This window comes from Zingiber officinale, chromosome 5B (genome assembly GCF_018446385.1).
Source record: "Zingiber officinale cultivar Zhangliang chromosome 5B, Zo_v1.1, whole genome shotgun sequence".
In the NCBI taxonomy this organism is placed as follows: domain Eukaryota; kingdom Viridiplantae; phylum Streptophyta; class Magnoliopsida; order Zingiberales; family Zingiberaceae; genus Zingiber; species Zingiber officinale.
This window is the reverse complement of record NC_055995.1, coordinates 55,197,626-55,224,822: the sequence shown is the minus strand read 5'-3', so window position 1 is coordinate 55,224,822 and position 27,197 is coordinate 55,197,626. Positions and strand designations below refer to the sequence as shown.

Here is a 27,197-nt window from a genome sequence, read left to right as displayed (position 1 = left end):
GTAAGTTTCGGCCATACCCATTGTATGATGCCTTATTATGAATTTATACATGATGTTAGTTCAAGTTCACATGCTTGTATGTTTGCTTTTAGCCTTAATGAATACTTGTTAAATTTCGGCCATGACATATGTTAAGGGCTTGAAGAACTTAGGAACTAGCTCAAATATGCTTACTATGTTACTTGGAAAAAAATGCTATAAATATGGTTTAAGGTTTCCATGCTTTCATGACATTTGGGACCTTGTTTCACACCTGATAGGGTTCGACCACATGAAGTTTAGGGACTTGGAGAACTTAGAAACCAAGTTAATCATGCTTATAATGCTTCCTATGAAATTGATGTGATGATAATTTAGGTTCCACATGCTTGGAGGTTGTTTTTACCTAAATTGAGATCTAAGGGGGGTTCGGCCATGATAAGAACCCAAGGGATTATGAAGCTTAGAACCCAAGCTAACTATGTTACCATGTTTCTTATGATAGTATAATCACATGATACACCCTTATGCTTAAACATGTATGCTTGTGATTTATACTTTCCATGATATGATATGTGCTTAAAATATGCATGCTTTCATGATATGTTATGTGGATAGAAATATGCATGCTTTGATGATATGCTATGTACTTAAAATATGCATGCTTTTATGATATGCTATGTGGATAGAAATATGCATGCTTTGATGATATGCTATGTGCTTAAAATATGCATGCTTTCATGATATGCTATGTGGATAGAAATATGCATGCTTTGATGATATGCTATGTGCTTAAAATATGCATGCTTTTATGATATGCTATGTGGATAGAAATATGCATGCTTTGATGATATGCTATGTGCCTAAAATATGCATGCTCTCATGATATGCTATGTGGTGAAAATATGCATGCTTTTATGACATGATGTATGCCTAAGTGATGCATATTTTTTATGACATGATGTATGCCTAAGTGATGCATACTATTTATGATATGATGTATGCCTAAGTGATGCATACTTTTATGACATAATGTATGCCTAAGTGATGCATACTTCTATGATATGCTATGTGACTAAATGATGCATTTTTATACATGCTACTTTACTTTGTAAGGCTTGTACCAAGGGTGGGCTCCTAATCAGCCCCTAGGCCTTTGGCTGTGTGATCCAGGCTAGTAAAAACAAAGGGATGGGCTCCTTAGTACGCCCCTAGGTTTATGGTTGTGTGATCCGGACCTAGTTCCTAGTATGATTCAAGACTTGCTACCTTGGATATACTTAGGAAGCGCGCATATCTACGTGATTTATCTATGTGTGGTACAAGCCAGGGCCCTGATTTTGTTGATATTTTGTTCAAGTATATATGTAAGAAGAAATGATTTTAAAGATCATGAGACATACACATGTTTTTCGGATACATGTTTTCAAAATCATATTGCATATACCTTATGATCATGTTGTGATGATGCTATGATTTATGATATGCCATGATTAGATATGATTATGTTATGTTTCATGCTATGCTTTAAGAGCTTGATATGCCATGCCACCTTATGATGATACTATGATATGCCATGATTAGATATGATTATGTTATGTTTCATGCTATGCTTTAAGAGATGATATGCCATGACTAGTTATGATTTTTTTATGTTGCATGATATGCTTAAAGAGTATGATATGTTATGCCATGACTAGTGGAGATCATGTTATGTTGAGACATTCTTTGATCATGTGATGATTTTCGGTTTTAGTGAGTAGGAAAGGAACTTACTGAGCCATGAGTGCTCATAGCTTACTTTCCTTGTAACACAGATAAAGGAAAAAGCTGGATGAGCTAAAGGAGCAGCAGGAGAGGCCAGGAGATGTGTGTGGTAGTGGCTAGGCAACCAAATAAGAACCTGCTTTAAAAACTTTTAAAGAACTATGCTTTGGTATCATGATTTGTAGTACCGTATGTGTGACTTGATGTTATGTTTCTACTAATTTTGATATCATGTTATGGATGTCGTGATAGTGTAGTTCGGATTTGATGAAAAGAAAAGTTTTTATTAAACTAAGAAAATTATTTTAAGTCTTCCGCTATTTTAAAAAGAAAAATTTGTACATGGAGTATCGTAGCCCCGCCCCTTAGGGTTAGCAGGGAGGGCGGGCGTTACAGGTTGGTATCAGAGCTAAAGTTTTTGCCAGCTCACTACACACACATCAAGCCTCCGACCTGCCGCTCCAAGTAAGAATGTTTATGTTTAATTTTCTTGTTATATGCTTATGCTTAGTTTCACGTGATATGACTTATGCTTTATTTTTCTTCCTTGTTATATTGCCTATGTTTTATTTTCTTTGCTATATTGCTTATGCTTTATTTCCTTATGTCATATTGTTTGTCACTCTATTCTTTATTTTTCCTTATGTTGCTCATGCTTTATTTCTTTATGTTATATTGCTTGTCACTCTATTCTTTATTTTTCCTTATGATGCTTATGCTTTAGTTTCATGTTCTGCTTGCTTATGTTTGATGCTTTATTCTATGCTTTTAGTTATAATTTAAATTAGGATTACATATTAGTAGGTTAGGAATAATACCAGAACAAATAGATAGAAACAAAACAGTACGTTAGATTAGCTAAAAACGATAACCACTTACACTAGTCTATTTGTCATTATTTAGATCAACATGGTTAGGACACGCAATGCCCGAACCGAGGGGACAGTGACTCCACCAGACCTGACACAGGTAGTCGCAGACCTCCAGCATCAGATCACAGAACAACAGCAGCTGATCACTACCTTAATGGGTCAACACTACCGGTTATACCTACAGCCGCGCCAGTACCCCCGGCAGCCCCTACTCCGATGGTCCGACAAGAGACCTATCTGATTCAGTGGCAAAGGCTTAAGCCGGAAGTATTCTCGGGAAACTGTGAACCATGGGATGCACAAGACTGGCTCAAGACCGTGGAGAGCATAATGGAACTACTGGACTGGCCTGAACACGAGAAGGTCAAATGTGCGTCGTTCTGCCTTACCGGAGATGCCCTTAGGGTTAGCAGGGAGGGCGGGCGTTACAGATATTGGCCTACCTCCTTTGAGGTATATCTGGGTTGATATTTGTCTACCTCCTTTGAGGTATATCTAGGTCGATATTTGCCTACCTCCTTTGAGATATATCCCGATCGATATTAGTCTACCTCCTTTGAAGTATATCTGGGTCGATATTTGCCTACCTCCTTTGAGGTATATCCCGATCGTTATTGGCCTACCTCCTTTGAGGTATATGCCGGTCGATATTGGCCTACCTCCTTTGAGGTATATCCCGGCCGATATTGGTCTTCCTCTTCAGAAATATGTCCTGCTCGATATTGGCCTACCTCCTTTGAGGTATATCCCGACCAATATTGATCTATCTTCTCCATTTGGTTATCTCCTTTCCCTTCCTTATCGGAGATCCATGAAACCAAACCCATATCACTGACCAACAGTGAAAAGATAAAACTAGATTTTTCAAAAATAGTTTTGGAGGGAAAAATGAAAGACGTAAGGTTTTATTTTTTTTAACAAAAATGGACGAAAAAGCGACAAAAAAATGCTCGAATGGTAGTTGTACCGATTCAGAGCGACCCCGCTGTGATGATACCAATTGTTGGATCAAAAAGCGCTAGAGGGAGGGGGGGTGAATAGCGCTCGTGGCTTTCACTTTCATTTTTAAAGCGATCGAGTAAACGCAGCGGAATAAAAGAAAACAACACAAGAAAAACACACCAAGTACGTAGGTTGGTTTTACTTGGTTCGGATCCTGTGGCGACTCTTACTTCAAGGCCCACACTCATTGAGTGTTTACTTTGGGCAATTCATTATCAGTTCGAAAATCTTACAAAGGAGTCTTACAATTTAGAATGCTGTAAAGAAATTATACCGACTATAAAGGAATCGTAAATTCGAAGCTTCTGGTCGTCGGTGTCCTATTGTAGCTCAGTCGGATCGTCTTGTTAGTAGTGCGCTGATAAAGGATTGCTTAGATGGTGTTGTGTCAAGCTGCTAGTCGAGACTGGCTGATATAGGCCGTTGAGGGCGCCTTCAAGGCCCTTGAGGGCACCTCCATCATAGGTGGATTCGCAGCATGGATAAGCTCCACTTTTCCCACTGCTTATCCTCTTGAGGGTGCCTCCGATGCCCTTGAGGGTGCCTCCAAGTCTATCCAAGGTGCCTCGACACTCCAGGAGGGCGCCTTCAACCCGACTTTATGCGCAGCTTCTACCAAAGCATCCGAGGCACCTCCAAGCTCCATGGAGGCGCCCTAGACACTGTTCATCGGGGGATTTGAGTTCTTTTTACTTCCTGCAAGATACTTTGGTCCACAAAACAACAACATATCCTACAAAACAAAGTTATCATACTATAAACATGATAACAGAAGTATTTGACAATCTCCGGACTGTCCGATTCTGAATTTAGATTTTCATCCGAAAACCCTAGGTCAAACCGACGCCTACTATTCCCTCAGCAGGGAACGCGTCCTCACCTACTCTACTCAGGAGAGTATACCTATTGCCAGTTGATCCTCCAGACCAACTAGACTTTTGCTCAGCATCCGAGGCTCCAGGACTTTCTGTTGGATGTTCGCTCTATGACCCATCCAGACTTCCACCTGGTTCACGACCCCAGGACTTTTCAACCTAGGGTTACCGCCCCCTAGGATTTTGCCCGAAGATCTCGACCCGCCAAGACTTTCTGCCTAGGGTTACCACCCCCTAGGACCTAGGGTTACCACCTCCTAGGACCTAGGGTTACCACCCCCTAGGATTTTCCACCTGCCTAACTGCAGTTAAGGCTTTTGCCTAAGTATACTTAGGACTTTCCTGTAATTTCATTCAAACACATTAGATAATAAGACAACTTAACTTTGAACCCTTTGACATAATCAAAACATAGGTTCGATCGTCGGATGTTTCCTGCACCAATAAGTCTTGCCCTTTCTTTTGGCTTAGGTTCTACCCTTACCTTTGGGCTTCCATTTGCCTTTGCCCTTTGACATCATCAAAATGATGCTAGGCTTTGTCTTCTTAAGGTTGAGTTCAGTAATCCTCAACATTCTCAATATCTCAGGCAATGATTTGTCAATTTTATTCATGTTATAATTCATTACAAATTGACCATAGCTCTTAGGAAATGACTACAGAATAAGGTCAGTGGCCAATTCTTAGCATAATGGAAATCCCAATCTTTATAGGTTCTCCACATATCCAATTATTTTGAGTACATATGGTTCTATCAGACTGCCTTCTTACTTCTTGCATTAAAATAGAGCCTTATAGATCTCAAGTCTTTCATGCTTTGTTTGTCCTTGATATAGTTGTCTAAGATGTTCAACCATATTATAGGCATCCATGTTCTCATGTTGCTTCTGAAGCTCAGAGTTCATGGTGGTAAGTATAAGGCATGATACATCTAATGCATCATCTTGATGCTTCTTGTAAGCATCCTTATCAGCTCTAGTAGCAGTAGTGGAGGGGTGGTTCAGGAATGGGCTACTCTAGGACGTATACTTTTCTCTCTTGCTTGAGTTTATTCTCAAGTTTTAGTACCAGCCTAGGAAATTAGTTCTATTGAGCTTATCCTTATTAAAGACAGATCACAGAGATAGTGTATTTGATGTGCTAGACGACATGGTGATCTATAACAATAAAATACAGAAATAGGTATCATATTTAGATCATTTAATTAGGCTTTTAATTAAATGATTCTCCCACTGAATTCTAAATCTTGGTAGGAGAAAGTCACTACTAGCTCTAAACCTAGGAGTAAAGACATTTAAGTGGGACAAGATCCATATTATACCTCATCTTGAGTTAGCTTTGGCTAATCGCCCAAGACTTGAATAACTTAGGTAGGCAACATGTACCAATTGGACAAGATCCATATTATACCTTATCTTGAGTTAGCTTTGGCTAATCTCCCAAGATTTGTATAACTTACATAGACAACGTTTACCAATTACATCTTATGTAACTCTTGTATCATTGGGTGAACATGACTATTTGTTCATTTGCCCATCCTATGAAATCCATAGTATAACTCATCTGGAGTTAACTTTGGCTAATCACCCAAGACTAGTATAATTTGAATTACATCACATGGGATATGCCTCTAAATTCTCAATCCAATTGAGATAACTTAGTTAAGTCATACCCAAAGTCCAATAGTTGGACATCACAATTGTCATGTCTCACTCTACCAAGATAAAATGAGTCACTTTATTTTAGTAAAACCTAACTACAGATGATCGAGGTAGTAGTGAGCACCAACTTTGGTAGGTATATAAAAAGGACCTAATTATGCTAGCTACACATACATCGCATACAGTTATGGCATATCATGGCATACATCAACATATACTCTAATTAAATGTGACATGGCTATGGCCCCATAAACTACGATCTTCTCAAACTAATGAGAAGAGCGAAAAGTCAACCTAGGACTAAGCCTCTTCTGTTGGTGCGGGAAACAACCAACGATCGAACCTGAGTTTTGATAATGACAAAGGATTCAAAGTTATAGTTATTTGTGGTCTAACATGTTTGAATGAGTTTGCAGGAAATTCCTAAGTGTACTTAGGCAAAAGTCCTAGCTGCGGTTAGGCAAGTGGAAAACCCTATGAGGTGGTAACCCTAAGTCCTAGGGGGAGGTAATACTAGGTGATGGAAAATCCTAAGGGGCGGTAACCTTAGGTCCTAAGGGGTGGTAACCCTAGGTGGTGGAAACCCCTAAGGGGTGTTAACCTTAGGCCCAAGGGGGTGGTAACCTTGGGTGAAGGAAAACCCTAGGGGGTGGTAACCTTAGGCGAAAAGTCCAGTCGGTCTGGAGGACCAAGCTGGCAATAAGTAAACTCTCCTGAGTGGAGTAGGTGAGGGCGCGTTCCTCGGTGGGGGAATAGTAGGCATTGGTTCGACCTAGAGTTTCTGGAGGTGAAATCTGAAGTCAGAACCGGGCAGTTCGGAGATTATCAAAATGACTTATTATTTCTTATATTATTGTGCTAAACTCTGTTTTGCAGGATATGTTTTGTATTTTAGACTAACAAATCTTGCAGGGAGTGAAAAAGCCTTAAAGCCTCAGATGAATAATACCCGAGGCACCTTCCATGGAGCTGGAGGCACCATGGACACTAGGTGGAGGGCACCCTCCATGGGCTTGGAGGCGCCCTCAGGTAGATAAGCAGCGGGTGACGCGGGGTTTATCGACGTTGCGGATTCGGCAGGGTTGGAGGCATCCTCAACAAGCTATATAAGCCTATCTCGAGCAGAGGCTTTACACCGAACTCAAAATCATAGTCTTCCTTCCATGCTCTGCTCAAAGAACGATCCGACAAAGCTTTAACATGACTCCGATGACAAGAAGCTTCAAGTTTACTATTTTTCATTTTCGGTATAATTTTTATTACTGCTTTAATATTGTACTTCAAATTGTAAAGAATTTCTAAACTTATAGTGATTGCCCACTGAAAGCGATCAACGATCGCTAGCCTTGGAGTAGGAGTCATCACAGGCTCCGAACCATGTAAATCTTGGTGTTTGCATTGTTTCTTTTATTTCCACTGTGTTTACTCGATAGTTTTAAAATGAACGTGAAAGCCATGAGCACTATTCACCCCCTCTAGCGCTTTCGATCCTACATCTTCTCCAAGTGTTTCCTTGGCCGTTGTGTGTTGTTGTCCTTCTCCCTTTTTTACCATCGTCCAATAGACTGGTTCTTTCTCTAATTTTTACATTACAAAATATAAAAAAATCTTGAGTTACATTCGAGGGTAGTCTAACATTACAACAAGAGTGATAAAAGATGAAGGTACGATACACAGACGATATTATGAATTATAACATCGCACACACGTATCCAATCACATTAGGGTAGAGGGTCATAACCATGCACCATATCATATATATTCACAATATCCTTATGACATAAAATCTACTATGATTTAAATAAAGAGTTATGAGCCGTAATGCCATGGTGGTCCCGACGGAAAAATATTTCACATACTCATTGTATGAGTTGATGCTATACCCGAGACCTAGCTACCCACAAAACCTTTGGCCAAAATCTTGTTGTTCACAATAGTGTCTAGGCCGAGACCTTTGGATGGTCGAGACTTAGTTTGACCGAAACCTAGTTTGGCCAAAACCTTGTATGGTTGAGACCTAGTTTGGCCGAGACCATTTTGTTCACAACAACTTTGTTTCAATCCCAACAAAAAAAAGACTCATAATCATGCAAATCATAGTAAACATCTCATGCAATTTCTATATCACATATAAAATCTAACAACTTAGTATATGCCTTTGCAAGTGACTCTGATACCACTGTAAGGATCTAGCATGCTAAACACGTAGAAAGCACAGTAGAAAACAAACTGGATCCTCTCCAGTAGATCCATGTGAAGGATAAAAACACATATATTAAGTTTTACATGAGAGGAAGTTATACCTTTGTTGCGTACCCTTCATAATTCCGACAATAACTTTTCTTTTGATGTAGATCTCAACGTGGCCAAGTGACCGCGCCTTTATGGTATCCACACGAACACGTTCCGTCCATCTCACGAACTCACGATTTGGAGAATAACCACCAATATGGAGCTAGCCACACATGAGGGTTCAACCAAAAATGGGATTTAGCCAAGAAGGAAGAAGAGGAAGAAGAAGGGAAGATCAAGAGTCACACTTTTCATCTCTAATAAAAAATCTAATCAAAAACCTATTTATTTTCATCAAATTAATACCAAGGATTTTTGTCTCTTTATATTTCTCTTAATGGGTTAGATTATTATATTAGATTAACCATTAATCCAATAATCCAATGAGTCTAACCCATTAATCCAATAATCCAATGAGTCTAACTCACTAATCCAATGTGTCTAATTTGGATTGGACTCAATGCAATGAGTGCTCAATCCAATGAGTGGATTCATTTGAGTCTAACTCAATGAGTAACTCCAAAATACTAATTATCTCATAATTGGCTCTTAGGGCTATACCAATAGTTATAACCCAAACAAAACCAAAAAACCATATCTATCATTAATTAATCAAAATGTTAGAAATCAAGCTCAAGCATGAGTTCTAAATCATGCTTAACCAAACCAATTAAACTGAACCAATATTTGATCCCTAAGAGTTAAATTCATTTCTTATATAGATCATATCTAAATTATGACTCAATGGGAGCAAATAGAAATATTGTTCAACCTAATTGATTGACTAAATATGCATGTTTAAGTTTAGGTTTAGGTTTATTTTTCTTCTTAGTTTATAACGGTTAGTTAAAATGGTTTACCAAACCCAAATAACATAGATTCAAAATAGATTGGGATGATAGTGCATCAAGGAAACTTTGTCGAAGTCATGTTTAGGCTGAATCATGTGTATTCTACCTGATGCACTAGACTTAGTGGATATAGCCGAAGCTACTCCAATAAAATATAAACTAGTTAAACTAAAACCTAGTATTAAGTTATTTTGGCAAGATTAGTATTAAGTTCTTTCGGTAGGATTATGTTGGAAAGTATTCAGAAAATGATCCATCGTGGATACATAAGAAGGTTATATGTCTCGCCACTAACTGAAAACATATCCTTAGAAAGTTTGCTTGATCAACCCAAATCTAAGTTTGAATCTAACAAGAGACAACTTTTTCAAAAATTCTTAATAATTTAAACTAATTTAATATAAACTTAACCTTAATTAATGAAACAAAATCAACTAAGAAAATTAATAATTAATCAAATTTATAATCAATAAAAAATCAATTAATTTTAAAATTAATAAATTACTTTTTATTCAAAATTATTTAATAAATTACTTTAATCCAAAATTAATTAACTAATCATCTAAAAGTAAACATTTAAATAAAAATTGATCAAAATTAATCTTCTTAATCAAAATAAATTAATTTAACTATAAATTAATCAAAACTAAAATTCTCAATATAATCAAATTATGAATTTATTTTAATTAATTAAATGATAACTCAATCCAAGTTTAATATAATATTTAACTAAATCAAATAAAATAAATTATTAAATCAATAATCAAATTATTAATTAAATTAAATTAAAACTATAAATCAACCCTTAACTCTAAGTAATATTAATTAATTTGAACCTTAATTAATCAATTAATAACTTTAATTAAAATTGAGTTTCCTAAACTCAAACCAAAATAATCTTAACTTAAAATGATAACCAACTTTTTATTGAAATACCTAATCAAACAATTATAATAATATAAATCAAATCAATCTAATATGAAACTAATTTAATTTAATTAATTAAATCTTAATTAATCAAATTAATTAAATTTAAAATTAACAATTAAAGTTAAATTAGGTTAATCAACTTAATCAATTAATATAATTTAATCAGGTAATGAATTGATTATTCTTAATTAATAAATTCATAATTAATTACTAACCCTAAATTAATTAAGTTTAAGTTAATTCAAACTAATTAAATTATTTTAAATAATTAACTTAAAAATCAACTTTAAATTATTCCTAAATTAACTAATTCTAAATTAACTAATCTTAAATTATACAATATATTAGAAACTAAATAAATAAAAAATCTAATCTCAAACCTAATTTATTTAATTAATTCAAACAATAATTAAATCATTAATTTTTATTTATTTTGAAATTAATTAACTTAATCAAACTTAACCTTAAATTAATCCTTAATTAAATTAACTTTAACAATAAATTAAGTTTTAATAATTAAATATTAATTGTCACACCCCGAGGGTAAGGTTCTCCGATGAAAATCAACAATAGCCACAAGGCTACTCACAACCTATCAACAATAGCCCACACGGTTATAACATACACAACCACACAGTTATATACACAACCAACATGACTAGAACAAAAAGAACATAACCACAAAGTTGTATAATAAGTTGCCCATATGGCTGAAATAAAACACAGCGGAAGTCACAAAATAATGAATGCAAAACCATAAAATAACTAACTGTGAACCGGCTTGGCTTGACATCACAACATTAAACCTAATACAAGAAACCACAAGGTTAAAATCCAAGTCCACATCGTGTTATTACAATACCAATTTCACAAATTCAAAACACCAACAAAGAAGGAAGAAAACCATCCTCGGATGCGAGATGGTATTGGAAGTCAGGGTCCTCTTAAGTGTCATTATACCATCTATCTGTTTCATAGTGAAAGAAATACCAGTTCAAGGGTTGGTGTGTGCTGGGACACATTGGATAATAGACAGATAGTGGATGAGCATAATATATATAGAGAGAGCTAAAGATACACAGTCTCATAGGGGAAAAGTATCATGAACTACAGAGGTAACATAATGAATATATGGACCTGAATCCATATACTAAGCTAGTAATAGAAAGTCAAGGGTAGTGAGGAACTACAATAGTACTGCTCATGATGACAAGGGTAACATGTGAGATATATATACACTACTAAAACGTAAGCCAGGGTCTAACTCATGCAACAAATATATAACTCAACATATGTAAAATACGGCAACAAATAATAATTAAATAATAAGGTTTAATAGGAAAATAGCTTTAATGGAATTTTAAAGAATTTTTAGAAATTTTTCTGGAATTAATCGGAGCTCGTACGACGTATTTAATGGGGATGCATTACTGGGCTTGATAAAAGCATGTTTGGAATACCTATTTATTAGGGAGTTGATTATTTTAATTAACCTAAGGTTTATATTAATTACCTTAAGTTTTATTTCTCGTGCCCTATTCTTCCTCCCTGTCGCCGAACTCCACCACCTCCCCATGCCTTAACTCACAACGCCGAACTCCTCCTTCCCTCTCTTCCTCGCGCGTGCGCAACCCAGCAACCGCCGACTCTCCTCTTCTCCCTTGAGCCACACTGTCGGCTCTCCTCCTAATGCAGGCACCACAGGACGTCATCCTTGTGCCCTAGCATTGAAGCCACAAAGCTGTTGCCTCTTCTCATCGCAGATGCCAAGCACTCGCCGAAAGTCGAAGCCACCCCGCCTCCCTCTTCTGTGTCCTAGCGTCGTCTCCTCTGCCCTAGTTTGGTCTTCACCGTCAGCCTACCTTTCCTCCAGTGGGTCACCGCTGAGCAGTGGAGGTTTGTCTTGGGGCTCGGGTGAGGTTACTATGCATGACTCTACTCCTCTCTTCTTCCCGAAGCCCCCTTCCTATTTCTCCCTAGCAACCATCAACAAAGAAGACGATGGTGATTTTTGGCGAACCTACAGTAGCGACGATCTCTGGACTTCGATGGAGTGGTTTCTCCAAAAAGGTTTGCTATCTCCCTTGCATCCCCTTCGGGCAAGGTTCTGCCAGTCTCAAAGGGTTCTGAGTTTTGGTTTATCTCCAGCTTTCAATCCAGCAACCAGTCTTCCTAGCCGCAAGCCAACAGGGGGAGACCTTATCATAAGGGTAAGATGTTGGAATTAGGCTGTGGGTTAAGAATTAGGTCTAATGCTTGGATGTGAATATGTTGTTTGTGATTTAGGTTTACCGAATTAGGAGATCAGCGTTTCAACCTAGCTCCGACCATGATTTTGATAGCAGGTTCTTCGGCTAAGAGTCCTATAGCGGGGCATCCAGATCTAGGTGAGTTTTAGAATTAACTTCGTTGCTTATTGGATTTCATTTGGTGTGACGATTAGTGGAGATTGATTAATGAGTTAGATTAGTTAGTGGATGGATAGCTAACAATTGATTATGTGGATGAACTATGTATGTTGGGTTCATAATGCTTAGTAGTTGACAAGCGGATTATACTATTGTGATATGTGAATTTGAGTAGATCTTGAATTGATTGGTGGATTAAAGATGAGCTTATCAACTAGTTGGATTTGGATTATTAGGTGAAATTAAACAATTACCTAATCGAATTAGGATTGAATTTTGAGATTTAGCTAATTGTTGTATATGTGATTAGCTAAATCATATATCATATTATTTGTAGGACGTTGATTCGAGACGAGCGTCTTGACGCGAGACTACTTGACAGGATCTACGTATAAAGGCGGGTACTTCTTGCTTTGTTTCTTTTAGTACTTTGACCTTGGTGCATGAACTAATTTGGATAAGAATTATTTTTACCTTGACTCCACTCTTATTTTCCTACGCTTGATACTTCCACGCGATCTTTGAGAAATTCATTTCCATATCTATATAGTCTTTTGTTGTTGTCCTGGATCAATAGCTGATACTAGATACTATGTTTGTATGCTTTAACTGTTGTTTATTTATGTACTATATTGAGCATGCTGGCTTCATGTAGCATACCTAAATCTTTTACTTATATTTGTATGATGATTGTTGCATTTGGCGCATCATGTCATGACATGCATGTCAACGACCAATTCTCCCTTGCGGTCGAGAGAGTCGTTGACCAGGGCCGCATCCTCGGCCACTCGAGAGAGTGGTAGCTGGAGTTGATGTCGCTTGTCCTGTCGTGCCACACTCGACCACTCATGGGCAGTGATAGCTGAAGCACTAGCAGCACGGACCCCTGTCGCAGATGTAGCTAGTTAGCTACTATGCAACTGTCCCCTCAGTCACTCGTGAGAGTGGTAGCTGGAGTGGTGTACAGTCTGTCACAGACCCGACCTCTCAACCATACAATGGTCATGGTGCAGAGAGGTGGGCGGGAGTGACCATCCGTGCATACACTGTTATTATATTTGCTTTGGTTGCTGCTGTTTACATATGCTGTTATTGCTTACTTACTACTGTTGTTCACATATGCTGACATGCTTACTTATGTTGAGATATACTCTCATTGTAGATGTTTAGACATCGGTTTATTCATTGGAAATTTGTATATACCTTGTTTATTACCTCTGTAGTTATGAGCAGTACTGTAACAGATTAGTACCATTTCTGACCTTCTATACCTTGCTTAGGATATCATTTTAGGTATGAGCATTTATTATGATTCTATTTTAGTGTCTGCTATTCTTCTTATGAGACTGTATTCCTTTTGGCATTCTCTAATGGTTTATTTTGTTCATGCAGTATCTTAACTTTACCCGTTGAGTTCCAATACTCACCACCTCGCAAATTGGTTTTCTTTCGGCAGGTAACAAGTAGATGAGTCATGGATGCTTGGAGAGTCTCAGCTACCGGTCCCACGTCACACTAGAGAATAGTTTTCTTTTTGGGTTTTGTTACTGTTTGGGTGGTATGTTAATTTTGTGTATTTTGCTTTTGAGCAAGTCACTGTGGATTTTTGGAGTCTAGTCTGGTGGTTGCAGCCTTGCAGGTATTTTTGTTATTATCGTTGTTGGTCTTACGCTCGTATTGTTTTGTGTTTTCCGCTGCGTTTACGCTATTGTGTGTTTACTTTCAGCTGTGTAGGCTTATTAAACTGCGTGGTTGTGTTTATTTTATTCCAGCCGAGTGGGTTGATGATATAAACTGCATGGTTGTGTATATATTCCAGCCGAATGTGGTTGATGTATATTTTGTATGTAGAAATGCTTCAGATTGTCACCGGTACAGGGGAGATGTTGTCGGATTTTTTCTGGCAGGGACTCCTCTGGGGCGTGACAATTTTTGGTATCAGAGCTTGGTTCGAGTCAAAGGCTGAGTTTTGTGTTTTTGAGATTTTGACTCGGGTTCGATTTTGGATTTTCGAGTTAATCTGATATCAATTTTTGGTATCAGAGCGGGTTTGCGATACCTGTTTTCCATATTGGGGATTTCATGTTTTGATTTTTCTCAATGTAACTTCGAGTTTTGGGACCAGGCAGTGGCAAGACATCTCCGAGCTATAGGAAGTAAGGTATATCTCTAGTTTGGTTACATCTTTTGTATTCTCACTACAAGAAAATTGGGATTCTATAACACTTAAACGACAACACTTTTTATAAAAAGCGTTGTCTATTTTTTTTTTAACAATGCTTTTAGTGAAAAGCGTTGTCTATTTCATTATTTTCTTATTAATAGACAACGCTTTTCTAAAAACAGTTGTCTATTAGTGATTTTTACGGGTCAAAGACAGCACTTCATAAAAAGCGTTGTCTATTAGACTTTGTTTTAGTGTCTACGACAACATTTTTTAAAAAGTGTTGTCTATTGTTCAATTCTCATCTAAATCTTGATTAATACAAACCGTTGGATCTAAGTAAGGAGTAGAAAACCCAAACCCTTCTCCCAACTCCTATCTTCCGATCATTTTTGATCCCGAACCCTACTCCCAACTCCACATCTCACGCGGCCTTCTCCATCCAACTCCTCTCCGGCGAACCACTCCTCCGAACTCTCCATCAAGACCACACCTTCATCAAGCGACAGATCCCGGTGTTGAGGCGCTCGACCATGACAGATCGACCCATCTCTTAGCCTCCTTCTCCCCCGACGTTGAGGAGGTGACTGGTATGAGGAGGACAAGATGAGCGTGAGTCCAGTGCCTGCCTCGGACACCCATGGCAACCTGGATGAGCAGATCGCGCAGCTCATGCAGTGCAAGCCGCTCGCCGTACAGGAGGTTACGTCTCTCCCTTTCCCTTGCTTATTTTTGTCCGATCGCTCCTTCGATTTATTCCTTCTCTGGTCAGGATGTTTGTTTTGGGGGGTTTTCTGTTCGATTCATGTGTATTCTTTACAGATCTGAGGTTGAGTGGGTTTTCTGCTCAAGCTCCTCCTCTCAGGCTAACGCAGAAGAATGACGGTGCTTGCGATGGCTTTCGGGGTCCTCCGACCGAGCCTTGGTCTGAATCTGGAGCCGGGAGGTGCTGGCTTGTGGCCCACCCTTTTGAGCCACTCGCTTTTGCGCGTAGTGGAGCAGCCTTTCTCTGACGCTGCACCGTGCATCACAGCACACGAGGGATACGATGCCTGAGAGCGTAGAGTTGATGATTTTAGTGGCTGCCATTTTTTTCTTGCCTTAATAGCGGCCAAAAAGATTTGTCGTGGACGACCTAGACCTTGATCTCTCCTCTCTCTCTCTCTCTCTCTCTCTCTCTCTCTCTCTCTCTCTCTGTCACTCTCTCATTTTGTCCTAGGGTGCAACCTTGGCGGCGGCTGTGGGGTTGTGGGCGATGGCTAAGAGAGTGGACAAGCAGGTAAATCTCTTCTACTGTGCCGAGTGCGAGGAGCTCGCCAGGAAAGTGGCCGATCACTCCGACGCCATCCAGCTCCGGACTATCTCTTGGAGGTAAATCTCCACCTCCTCTTTCATGGATTCTTTGCACGGAAGATAGACTACTTGGTGAACTGGATCTTGTGGCTTCTGAGTTCAATGATTCGATCTTTATCCTCGTAGTTTGGATTTTTTTTTTCTTTTGAGTGTAAATAGCGGAGCTAGGGTTTTGAATAGGCCTAATCCATTCTTTTTATCCTAAAGTTAGGTTTCGTTCTTCCTCCTTAGCGTTAAGAGTTTTGTTGTTGTTGTTGATAACTCCAAGCAAAATGGATTAGAAGGATCTGCTCTTCTGTTGCTTTATCATCGATAAACGTTTTTCATTTTCGTATCCTCTTCTGGAAGTTTGTCTAGGTTTAATGATGCATTGTAACAAAGCATGAGTGTGTCAATCTGTTATACCTCTCTTCTTCAGAAGAAGAATTTAACTTCTCATCCATTGTTGCAACTCGAACTAATAGGACGTTTCCATTAACCATATAAGAAACCTAAACCATGTGTGGACTTGATTAAGCAAAATCTATGGAAGTATTTGACCTATCTAGACATTCTCTGTTGGTTTCAATTTCCACCAAGGTTTGACATCCTCAAGGATCAAAGTCTATGCTATAGAAAATTGTCCCTTGTTGGCAGAGCAAAAGTCCAATAGCATACTCATTGTATTGAGCCCACCAGTGAGAAAATGGACCCAATTGCAGATCCATTTACAGGTACATCGATTGTTGCATCCCGACCAGCAAAGAGAATTGACCAATTATGTTTAATGTAAATTACCTGGCTGAAATGTTCATGGCCTAATTCCTGGCTATAGACTTATTTTTTTTCCCCTTACAGATTCATGTGTAAAAATGTTCCATGGATGTGAAATCTTTGCTTTTTTATCCCCAATTAAATAGATCAAAAAACACAGATCTCGACTTCTTGTTAATCTAGGATTTTCTTACGGATGAATCGAGAACTTGTAGGCACATCAAGATGTTACTGATGTGTGATCGTTCTATATACCATGTCGTGTTTGTTCTTAACCCTCGATTGTTGGATTGGAGCATATGCTTGTTCTTTGCGTGTGTCTTATTTTCTGCTAATGTTGTATTATGGGATATTGTCAGATGTCCATCCCAACACACTCCTAGAGCTACATACCCAACTGTTGTTGAGGTATTCAAGCACCTGCTTGATGCATTTATCTGGAAATCCATTCTGATTTTCCCTGAATTCAATTGTGACAGGATGACAGTTCCAAAGAGACTGACAGAATTCCAACACCTAAAGTGATAATTGATCAAGACTCAAACCCAGATGCAACCATCGTCGAGGTAGCCTTTGGCGATCGCCTTGGAGCACTACTTGACACTGTATACTCGAAATCTCTGACTCCCTTCATGTTTTTCTTACAATGTTTCTTTTTTGTTTCTAGAGTAGCAAACATTTTTTAGCTTTGATTTTTTGTTTATAATTATATACTTTGTATATGTAAAATGGTAGACATTGGCGTTAGATCTATTTTAATCTTTAGTCGATCTTTCTTCATAACGAATTGGTTTGGTTGCAGGTCTTTGATCCGGTTCCCTGGATTGTTCCACATATCCTATGATTCAAGCTTTAAAAAATGGAGTTTGTAGAGAAATTTGAGCTCTTCCCAGACTTGAAACTGCTAATGTAGAACTGACCAGTCCATATTTCATTCCTAGACTGTAATGATATTCTTTGTTGGACTATGGCGTGGGTTAGTGTCTCTTGTTAATGAATAATCTGATGATTTATTTATCCGATGTGACTTAATTATTTCTCCTTGATGCAATTATAAATGCTTTAATTTGTTAGAGACGATGGGAAATAGTTTATCTGATCAGCATGTCATTCGGAATTTAGTTTTTGATTGAGCTGATTTTTCTTGTAAGTTATATAGAAAAAATATTCGTAGAGGTTTCTATTGTATCTTTTCATAAGCCTCTGGAAATTTATGAAATATTACTCAAGTTATAGGAGGACTCCTCTAGTTACATGCATTAACTGTTTGTTCTATTAACAAGGAATAGAGGTAAATGCTTCTATTCCCTTCTTGTGTCTTGCTAATTGCTAAAAGTTCACAATGAGTTCATATTGTTAAGACATTAGCTTTTGCAGTCCAATGTTTGGTTAGTGTTCTTTTTTTCCCTATGAAAATAATATTTGGAATTTCTTGCAGTTTATCATTGTGAGTTAATAACTATATTTATAAGTTTTTAAATAAAATTTTAGGTTAGGGTTCTTTGCGAAAAAGCTAAGGAGGTTTTAATGGAAGAAAGCAATGTTCAGGTAGACATTACTTCTTTTAAGTAAGTTATTCAATCTAGTTAAGGCCCTTGTTAAAGTATAACGCTGTTGAATTTCCTTGAAGTTGTTCACTCGCATGCTGGCCATGATCATTCTCTAATAAAATTAGAAAGGAATGTAAACAACACAAACCTCAACTGAAGTCTCATAAGAAGTTCTTATAGAACTTCATTGGTTGTAGGCGTAGAAGCTTACTACAGATCTGTATTATTGAACTTCAGGATATTTGCTTGTATTACAAGATATATACTCCATGTAAATATGAAATAAAAAATACAGATGCAACATAAGACAAAAACTGAGAAATAGATGTTATATTGAGTACTACAAATCACAGTTTATCATATTATAGTTGATTCTCTAGTAAAGTTTCACATTTTGAACTCGTTTATTATGATTGTTTTGTTTCTTTTGAGAGCCATCAGTAATGCTCATGTATGGAACCACAGTTTATCATATTATAGTTGTTTCTTTCTGCAAGCTTTATTTCTGCAGTTTGAAGAAACGTTGTATTTCTACAACAACAGTGCTTTCTGTAGTTTGAAGAAACATTGCATTTCTTCAAGCTTTCTTTCTTTCTTTCTTTCTGCAAGCATTTCATTTCTGAGATATGAGTTTTGGTTCATTTATAGAAAATAGCTAGTAGAAGTAATTTTTTAGTTCAAACTATTGACTGTAATTTTTTGTTTATATTTCAAGCCAACTGTTCAATTTGTTCAAAGCTCACAAAGATCCTAGACAAAATCCAATTGCTCACAAGATTATTTTGTGCTCTTTTGTTTTATTTGTGAATATCACTATCTACTTTGAAACAGAATTAGTGTTAATTTTGATATTTACTAGCTTCTCATGTAATTAAATACTAATATTACTTCAATGTCAGAATTCTATTATTTTGGTATGAGTTTGAAATCATTAACTGAGTTGATTATATGTAAAATTTGAATCTAGACATGGTAAAAGAAAAATAATAGTTTCATAAATATAAAAATAATGATTTTTAAATATTTTTTATTTATTTTTTTCTTTAAAACGACAACGCTTTTAAAGCGTTGCAAAAGCATTGTCTTTTCTACCAAAAACAATACTTTAAATGCGTTGCAAAAACGTTGTCTTTGCATAAACCGACAACGCTTTTAAAGCATTGCGAAAGCATTGTCTTTGCTACAAATGACAACGCTTTAAAAGCGTTGTCGTTGCGCAGACTTTTAACAACAGTGCCTTTAACAACGCTTTTTCAGGCACAAAGACAACGCTTTAAAAGCGTTGTCTATTAGCTTTTTTCTTGTGGTGGATATATCAGTTCTCATTCATCCTGACGTTACCTACGAGGAGGTTCCAGTACGGATTCTGGACCACAAAGAGCATTAGCTGCGGAACAAGACTATCCGACTGGTCAAAGTCGGATGGCAGTATCATTCTGATAAGGAGGCTACCTGGGAGCTTGAGGATACAATCCGAGCTTGATACCCCCACCTTTTTACTTGAGGTATGTGGATTAGTTTTCCGTTCAGCATTTATACTATTTATCTATTGCTAGTACTTGCTGATGGAAGTAACAAAAATTTGGGGACCAATTTTTATTAGTGGGGGAGAATATAAAATACAGTAACAAAATAATAATAAAATAATAAGGTTTAATGGACGAAAACCTTAACAGAATTTTTAGAAATTTTAGAAATTTTCTAGGAATTTTTCGGAACTCGTCTGGCATATGTTAAGGGGATCAATTATTGGGCTAGGGAAAAGCTTGTTTAAGCTACCCTATTTGAATGAGGAAATGTTTAAATTTTTAATTTAGTGTTTTTTCTTTTCCTCTTATTGTGTTGTGCCCTATTTCTCCCCTCCCCGAACCCATCCCCTCCTCTTCTCATCTCCGCTTCTCCTCCTCTTCCCCCAAACCGACGGCATCGCCGCGACGCCTCATCTCCATCGCGAACAAAACCATCGGCCAAGGAAGAAGCCGGGGAACATATGTTTTTCCCGTTTCTCTTCCCCTTCCTCTTCCTTATCTTCTCCTCTGCCCTAGCGCAGGCAACCGATCCTCGTCCAACTCCGACCACTACAAGGGCTAACCAAACCGTGCTGAGCCTTCATCTCGCGCCGCTGCCCTAGATTGTTGGATCGCCGATCTACCATTCGCTGGCACTTGCGCACCGCTTGTTCGCTAACTCCTCTCCCTTCTTCGACATCGCAGGCATGGATTTACCAGCGAAACTTGGAGAGGGAGCTAGTTTCCTCCGATCTTCCTCATCCCCCATTTATGCGTGCTTCAGCGCTGAGCCTTTTATCTTCTTTCCATCGCCGCATCGATATCATGAATTAGAGCGAAGCCGTGACCATTAGTACAAGATCTCGACAGGTGCTGATGGGTTGGGGGCAGAGGTAGATTCCGTATTCTCCCTCATACACTGATCTTGTGTTCCCTTATTCTCCAGGGTATTTGGTTTCTCCGTCGCACGCTGGTAGGTAGGTGTTCTACCCTAGCTTTTGATTTAGGGTATTAAGTTTGATGTGGTGCTGACTTGAGGACATTGTTTGGTGGACAACAGCTTCATCTAGCTCCAGCCCTACCTTGCGACATCAAACTTCTCCGATCTTGAATCAGTAGCGGTACATCTGAGGATTTGGTAAGTGGTTTGGTAATTGGTGTTAACAAAAGGGGTTAGCTAATCAAATTAGATTTATTCATACTGAGATTAGCTAAGAAGGAAATGTGGATAATCAAATGGAATTAAACTACAATTTCCTAATCAGATTGTTTAGCTATTTTGTTTATAATAAAATTTAGCTATATTGTGCATACTATATGTAGGACATTGATTCGAGACGGGTGTCTCGACGTTGGATTACTGGATACAATCTTATATTTTTGAGGTGGGTACCTTTGACTTATCTTTTTAATATTGTCATTCTGATATGCTTAGTGAGCTATAACTAGTAGTAATAGTTATCCTTATATCTGCTTGGTATGTCACTACTTGATACCATAGTTTACCATATTGTTATTTGTTATGCATTTATGTTTATGTCCTCTTGATTCTTGCATTGTGTACTTATGTAGTGACATACAATGCATTATTGGATACAGGTCTAGCTACTATATTTACTTGACATTAATACCTAGTTTGCTATCTTGCATGTGTATCTAGGTTAATTACTTAGCAAGTGTACCTAGATCATTGATATGGACTTGGTTTTCCTTTTGGTACACATTATGAGGAGGTTGGTATTTTCGAGATTTACATGCTTAGTGTCATGCACCATTTTGCATGATTGCATATTGTTCGATTGTCGACTCCATTGTTGTTGAGCACATCACCAGTTACATGACCTGCACACACACAACCACTCATGGGTTAGTGGTATTTCAGGTAGGGTGTGTGTTGCAGTTTGCTCTGTCAGGGCTCCACTGGTCCGCTCATGGGTAGTGATGACTGTAACGTGGTAGCGGGCAGGGATCCCTCCTCTTGACTATGACATAGGGAGATAAGAGCTTTAGCTCCCCCACTATGTTTGGGGTAGGAGGATAGGTATACTCCGACAACATCCTGTCCACTCGATCACTCAGGAGTAGTGATGGCAGAGTGCACAGTTGTCACAACCCTACCCACTTGACCTTACCATCGTGTTTGAGGTGGCTGAATGGCATCAGAGGTGACCTGGACATTTGCATCATATGCATGGATTGTATTTATTGCTTGTGATTGCTGCATTTTGGATGCTGCATTTTTTGTAGTTGCATATGATTGACATGCATACAAGAAACATGATGTGTTTGGTCTGACGACCCTTATATCCGGATAGGAGGTCCTGTGAGTATAGCTTCTTTGCTTGTTCAGTTTTCGCATTTCCTATTTTTGATCAGGAGATTATACTCCATGGTTATTACTATTAGATATATCTTACTATGCATGTCAGTTTGATACCTGTTGAGTTCATTGAACTCACCCCATTGCTTTATTTCTATTTCAGGTTGAGGCTATCAGGAGGTTCCAGTCGCTAGTCCCCCACCTCGTGTAGATATGGTTTCCTACTTTCAGACTTTGTTTCCTTGTTTTGTGATCTACACGCGTGTGATGTGTAGGTTATATAGAGTTTTGGTCTATTACCCTTGTTTTCCACTGCGATGGTTTTCCATTATAGGTTGTGTTTTCCTCGAGTAGTGGAGTTGGTTTTATAATAAACTGCATGTTGTGATTTGTTGTGTAGTCAGCTAGAGGCTGATTTATTATAAACTGCGTGGATTGTTTGTTTATATTATTGTATATGTTCCGGCCGTGTTGGCCGAGGATTGTGAGGCCCTGCGGGCTATGTAGTCAAGTATCAGATTGTCACCCCGTACAGGGAAGATGCTGCCAGAATTTCCTTTAGCAAGGACTCCCCCGAGGTGTGACACTGACTCAGACTATACTGGTTGTAAATTAGATAGAAAAAGTAGAAGTGGTGGATGTCAATTACTTAGATCATCATTTGTCAGCTGGTTTAGTAGAAAATAACATTGTATTGCTTTATCTACCACTGAGGTAGAATATATAGCTATGAGTGAGTGTGTAGCATAATTATTATGGATGACGCACACATTACAAGATTTTAATTTAAATTAAAAACATACAAAATTTTTTATTGATAACATAAGTTCAATCAATTTAACTAAAAATCCAGTACATCATTTAGGAACCAAATATATTGAAGTTAAATACTATTTTGTAATAAATCATGTAGCCAAATAAGATATTGAACTTAACTATGTTAGGTCAAAATTGAATTTGGATGACATATTTATTAAACTATTACCATAACTCGAATTTAGCAACTTAAGACAAAAATTAGGATTATGTATTATAGACTAGGACTGTTATTATCAAATAAATTTTCAAGTGATTTATAAATTTTAGAAAAAATTATTACTTTTATTTTCTAAAAATTCACATTTCTCTACTACAAAATGTGTTTTAGCCTTAGTCTATATCAAATTCATAGAAAGCATGATCCTATAAATCTAATTAACGAGCATCTCACAAACACACTAGACCTAACTTGATTGTGTATTCAAAAACTTAGAATGACATGAGATGCATAGGCCTTCTACTTGGACTTCAGATGTTTATATCTGTGCATCAACATAGGTCTGAGCGGAAAATACAATTAGTACATTAATCAAGTTAAGTAGTCCTTTTTTTATAAATTTCTAACTGGACATTAGTGGACATTAGTGCATAACCTGACTAACTAAGTGAATATTGTTATCTTCTTATAGTTAGTTTGTAACTAACAGTTAGATATTTAAGAACAAATTTTAGATGATTATTATTTTTTTGTTAGGTTTAGGGGGGATATTTGAAAACTACTTACGAAAAAAATTCACAATTTTTGTTAAAAAGTGTTGATTAAAAAATCTTTTGAAAGCATACTAAAACTTACTTCTAAAAACTTTTGAAATATTTTCAAAACTATTTTGTTTAAAATGATTTTAAACCTTTCTTTCAAAACTTGAAAAATACTACAAAGTGTTTTGAAATTTTCTTAAAAATACTTTAAAAAATATTTTGAAAAATAGGTTCGAAAACACTTTAAAACGTTTTATAAAATTCTTACAAAGGTGTTATCTTTTCACTTTGAACAATTGAAACTCTAAAATTTACTTTGCAACAAATTATGTTTTTTTTAAAAAAAAATATTTTAAAATATGTTTTGAAAAATAGTTATATAATTTTTTAAAATTTATTTTTACAAATGATCTATTTTGAAAAATTAATTTTTAAAATATTGAAAACCTTTTGAAAAGTCTAAAAAATTCTATCAAAACACTTTGAAAATTTTATTAAACCCTCCCTCCAATAAACCTACAAGTTTTTTGTGATTACTTTGAACAATTTATTACTTACTATGCTTACTTGTGTATTTATAATTTCATAATTTGGTATACTTATCTGCTTATTCTTTTTTATGAATGTCAAAGGGGGAGGGTTAGTGTTAAAGTAAGAAAACCAAAGAAAATCTAAAAAACTTAATCCTAAAATGATAAAGAGAACAAAACTTATCTGTTTCATGTTTTCTCTTAAAGTTATTTCTTTTTAAGTTTGCATATTTTTTCTAACTTTAACCCAAGTTGTCTTTACATCAAAAAGGAAGAGATTATTGGTGTAAGTGGCACCAATGATAAAACTCAGGTTTTGATGAATGATAAATAGATTAAAGTTAGAAGTGTTAGTGATCTAACCTTGTTACCGAGTGTGTAGGGTTGATTAACTTGATGGGTCAAGAGAACTTAATACCAAGCAAGAAGTCCAGATGTGGGATTATGACAGAAGGTTGGGATGTTCAATTTCCAGCAAGAGATCAGGATGTTCGACTCTCAGTTGGCGAAGTCTAGATATGTGATTCCAGTAGGAAGACCTGGTGGGTTAGATTAGGTGTCAAGGAGGTAATTTGACACTTGGTAAGTGGAGATAAGTAATTGGAGGAGAGTGACTCACTGAGGACGCATCTCGATTGAGGAGAAAATAGGCGTCGGCCTAATTTAGGTGCAGTTTAGAAACCTACATTGAGACCCTAGCTAGATCCTGGTTTAGAGGATAGGGTCTAAGTCATAAATTAATCATATTATTATTGTATTAACATTATTTTACAGGTTAAATATTTGTGTGTTGGACTAACATATTTTACAGAGCAAAGGGAGCACAAAAGTCCTCAGTTGAATACTACCCGAGGCGCCTTCCAGGTGACGGAAGGTGCCTTCCTTTAGGAGCTTGGAAGGTACGTTCAGTCAGATAACGCAGAAGACTTTGGCAATGATAAGAAGTTGAAGTTGCGGGATAAAGTTTTGAGGTTAAAGGCGCCCTCAACGCTCAATAAAAAGCATCTCGACCAAGGCTTCCCACATATCTCTTCTATAATCTTCTATGCATCTGTTTGATGTTCTTACTGCTCCAGCTTCCTGCTACTACTTTGCTATGACATTTCTGTGCCTGACTGCTTCTGAGAAGCCATCTACACCAAGCCTGATCCAATCATCTTCGAAAGTGTTGGGTAACAAAGTTTAATTCTGTACTTAATTATTACAAAAGGAAAAGTGTAGTGTGTCACACTTATTCCTATTCGTTTTGTACTTGATCCCCTCTTTCGGCGATTTCGGAAGAGGTTATTAGTGGATTACCTATCGATAGGTCTGCGGGACCTGGATCTTGGAGTAGGAGTCGGCAAAAGCTCCGAACCAAATAAAACCAAACATGTTTTCCTTTTAACCAAATAAAACCAAACATGTTTTCCTTTTTTTCTTATTTTCTCGTTATTCCATTGAACTCGTACATAGTTTTAAAAATGAAAAAAGAAAAGTTTTTAAAACCACGTGATTCACCTCCCCCCCCCCTCTCACGTGTGTCTTAATCCAACAACATGTATATTACCCTTTTTGGTGATTTCCTAATTCTAAAAAATAATTTCAGATTGCATCAGTCAACTACCATAGACCCCAGTTGACTGCCCTCATAGAATTCAACTCATAGAAACATTCTGTATTTGATGAACATTATTACCAGTCGGCTGCTCCCTAATAGCAGTCGACTAGCACCAATTTTCAGCCATAAATACATTCTAAATCCAATTTTAAAAATGCACTAACAATTCCACAGACCTCCCAAAATTTTTAATTTTGTGGGGATGTATGTTTTACCCTTGTCTTCTTGAAAAAAAAAATATATTTAAAAATATATTTATCACGAATCCTAGGATTGACATAAAATCTAAAACTATCTAAATGGTTTAATTAAACCTTGACCTAAAGTCCTAGTCCTCTTGATGTATTGTCCATACTAAACCATAATGCATCTTTAGCATTAGTTTATATGACATATATCCATCTAAACCAATTTTCATGCAATATGAACCCAATGTCATGTTTTCATGCATGACAACTAAACTCAATTGTGCCAATTCCTTGGGTTTGACACTCAAGTCCATCTCCAAATCACTTGGCACATATTATGACCCATCTAGAATCCTAAGCAAGGTCCACTTGAGATCCATTGACCATGGATCCCAATTTGACTCTTTGAGCTCCCCCTAAAGCTCTTAACCTTAGCCACATTCTTAGATGTCTTCTCTATTATAGCTAAATCACAATGGTGCACCTTGGGTGATGATTGGTCTAACCACTTTACTTTCTTAAGCTTGGACACCTCATCCCCATAATAATATGCAACCCTTGCATATTTCTTCTTGTTGGCCTTGGATGACTCTCCCTTGCCCTTGACTACTCCTCCCTTTCTATTATCATGTGTCACCCTAGCATATGATCTCTTTTTGGCCTTGGAGGGACTAAATCGATATCCCAAATCCGATCTATTATTGTTGAATCTTTGGCTACCCAATATCATACCTAATCCCTTAGATCCAACATTGAATCTCTCTAGGATTTTCTCAAAACTATCAAGCTTTTCCTTCAAAGCTTGACTTTGCTTTTCTAGACTCCTAATTCAAGACTCTTGTTGTCCACCTTGGTCATTTCTAGACCTACCCATCTTTCTAGGCATGTGCCTCCCCTTCTTGGAATTTTTTCCTAGATCATTTATTACCTTCTTATCATTAGATAATGAGAATCTAACTTGTCTAGGTTTATCATGTATAGGTACCTTAGGGTTAATTCCAAAGTTCATCCGACTTCTTTCATGATAACTAAAACTAAAATTTTTCATTGCTATATGATGATAACCATTATCAATC

The 27,197-nt window shown here is 37.2% G+C and overlaps 1 protein-coding gene across 3 annotated transcripts; it reads left to right on the top strand.

Moving 5' to 3' along the window:
• Positions 1-15,359: 15,359 nt before the first annotated feature.
• Positions 15,360-17,924, top strand: LOC121984408 (ACT domain-containing protein DS12, chloroplastic-like). 3 transcript variants are annotated; one of them, XR_006112892.1, is made up of 4 exons: positions 15,360-15,503; positions 15,624-16,172; positions 17,387-17,512; positions 17,710-17,924. XR_006112892.1 is itself a non-coding variant. In XM_042537324.1 (4 exons), the coding sequence occupies exons 1-4, from the start codon at positions 16,057-16,059 to the stop codon at positions 17,749-17,751; spliced, it is 333 nt and encodes a 110-aa protein (XP_042393258.1). In that variant the 5' UTR covers positions 16,022-16,056; the 3' UTR covers positions 17,752-17,924. The 3 variants fall into 3 exon arrangements, 2 of the variants coding, with proteins under 2 accessions (XP_042393258.1, XP_042393256.1); XM_042537324.1 differs by lacking the exon at positions 15,360-15,503 and adding an exon at positions 17,267-17,315 and having other exon boundaries at positions 16,022-16,172; XM_042537322.1 differs by lacking the exons at positions 15,360-15,503; positions 15,624-16,172 and adding an exon at positions 16,204-17,315.
• The last annotated feature ends 9,273 nt before the right edge of the window (positions 17,925-27,197 follow it).

Coding starts and splice junctions, on each gene's coding strand:
- LOC121984408 (XM_042537322.1), top strand. CDS start 17,133: ATGTTACTGATGTGTGATCGTTCTATATACCATGTCGTGTTTGTTCTT. Junction 17,316..17,386: donor CATACCCAACTGTTGTTGAG/GTATTCAAGCAC, acceptor CAATTGTGACAG/GATGACAGTTCCAAAGAGAC. Junction 17,513..17,709: donor TTGGAGCACTACTTGACACT/GTATACTCGAAA, acceptor GTTTGGTTGCAG/GTCTTTGATCCGGTTCCCTG.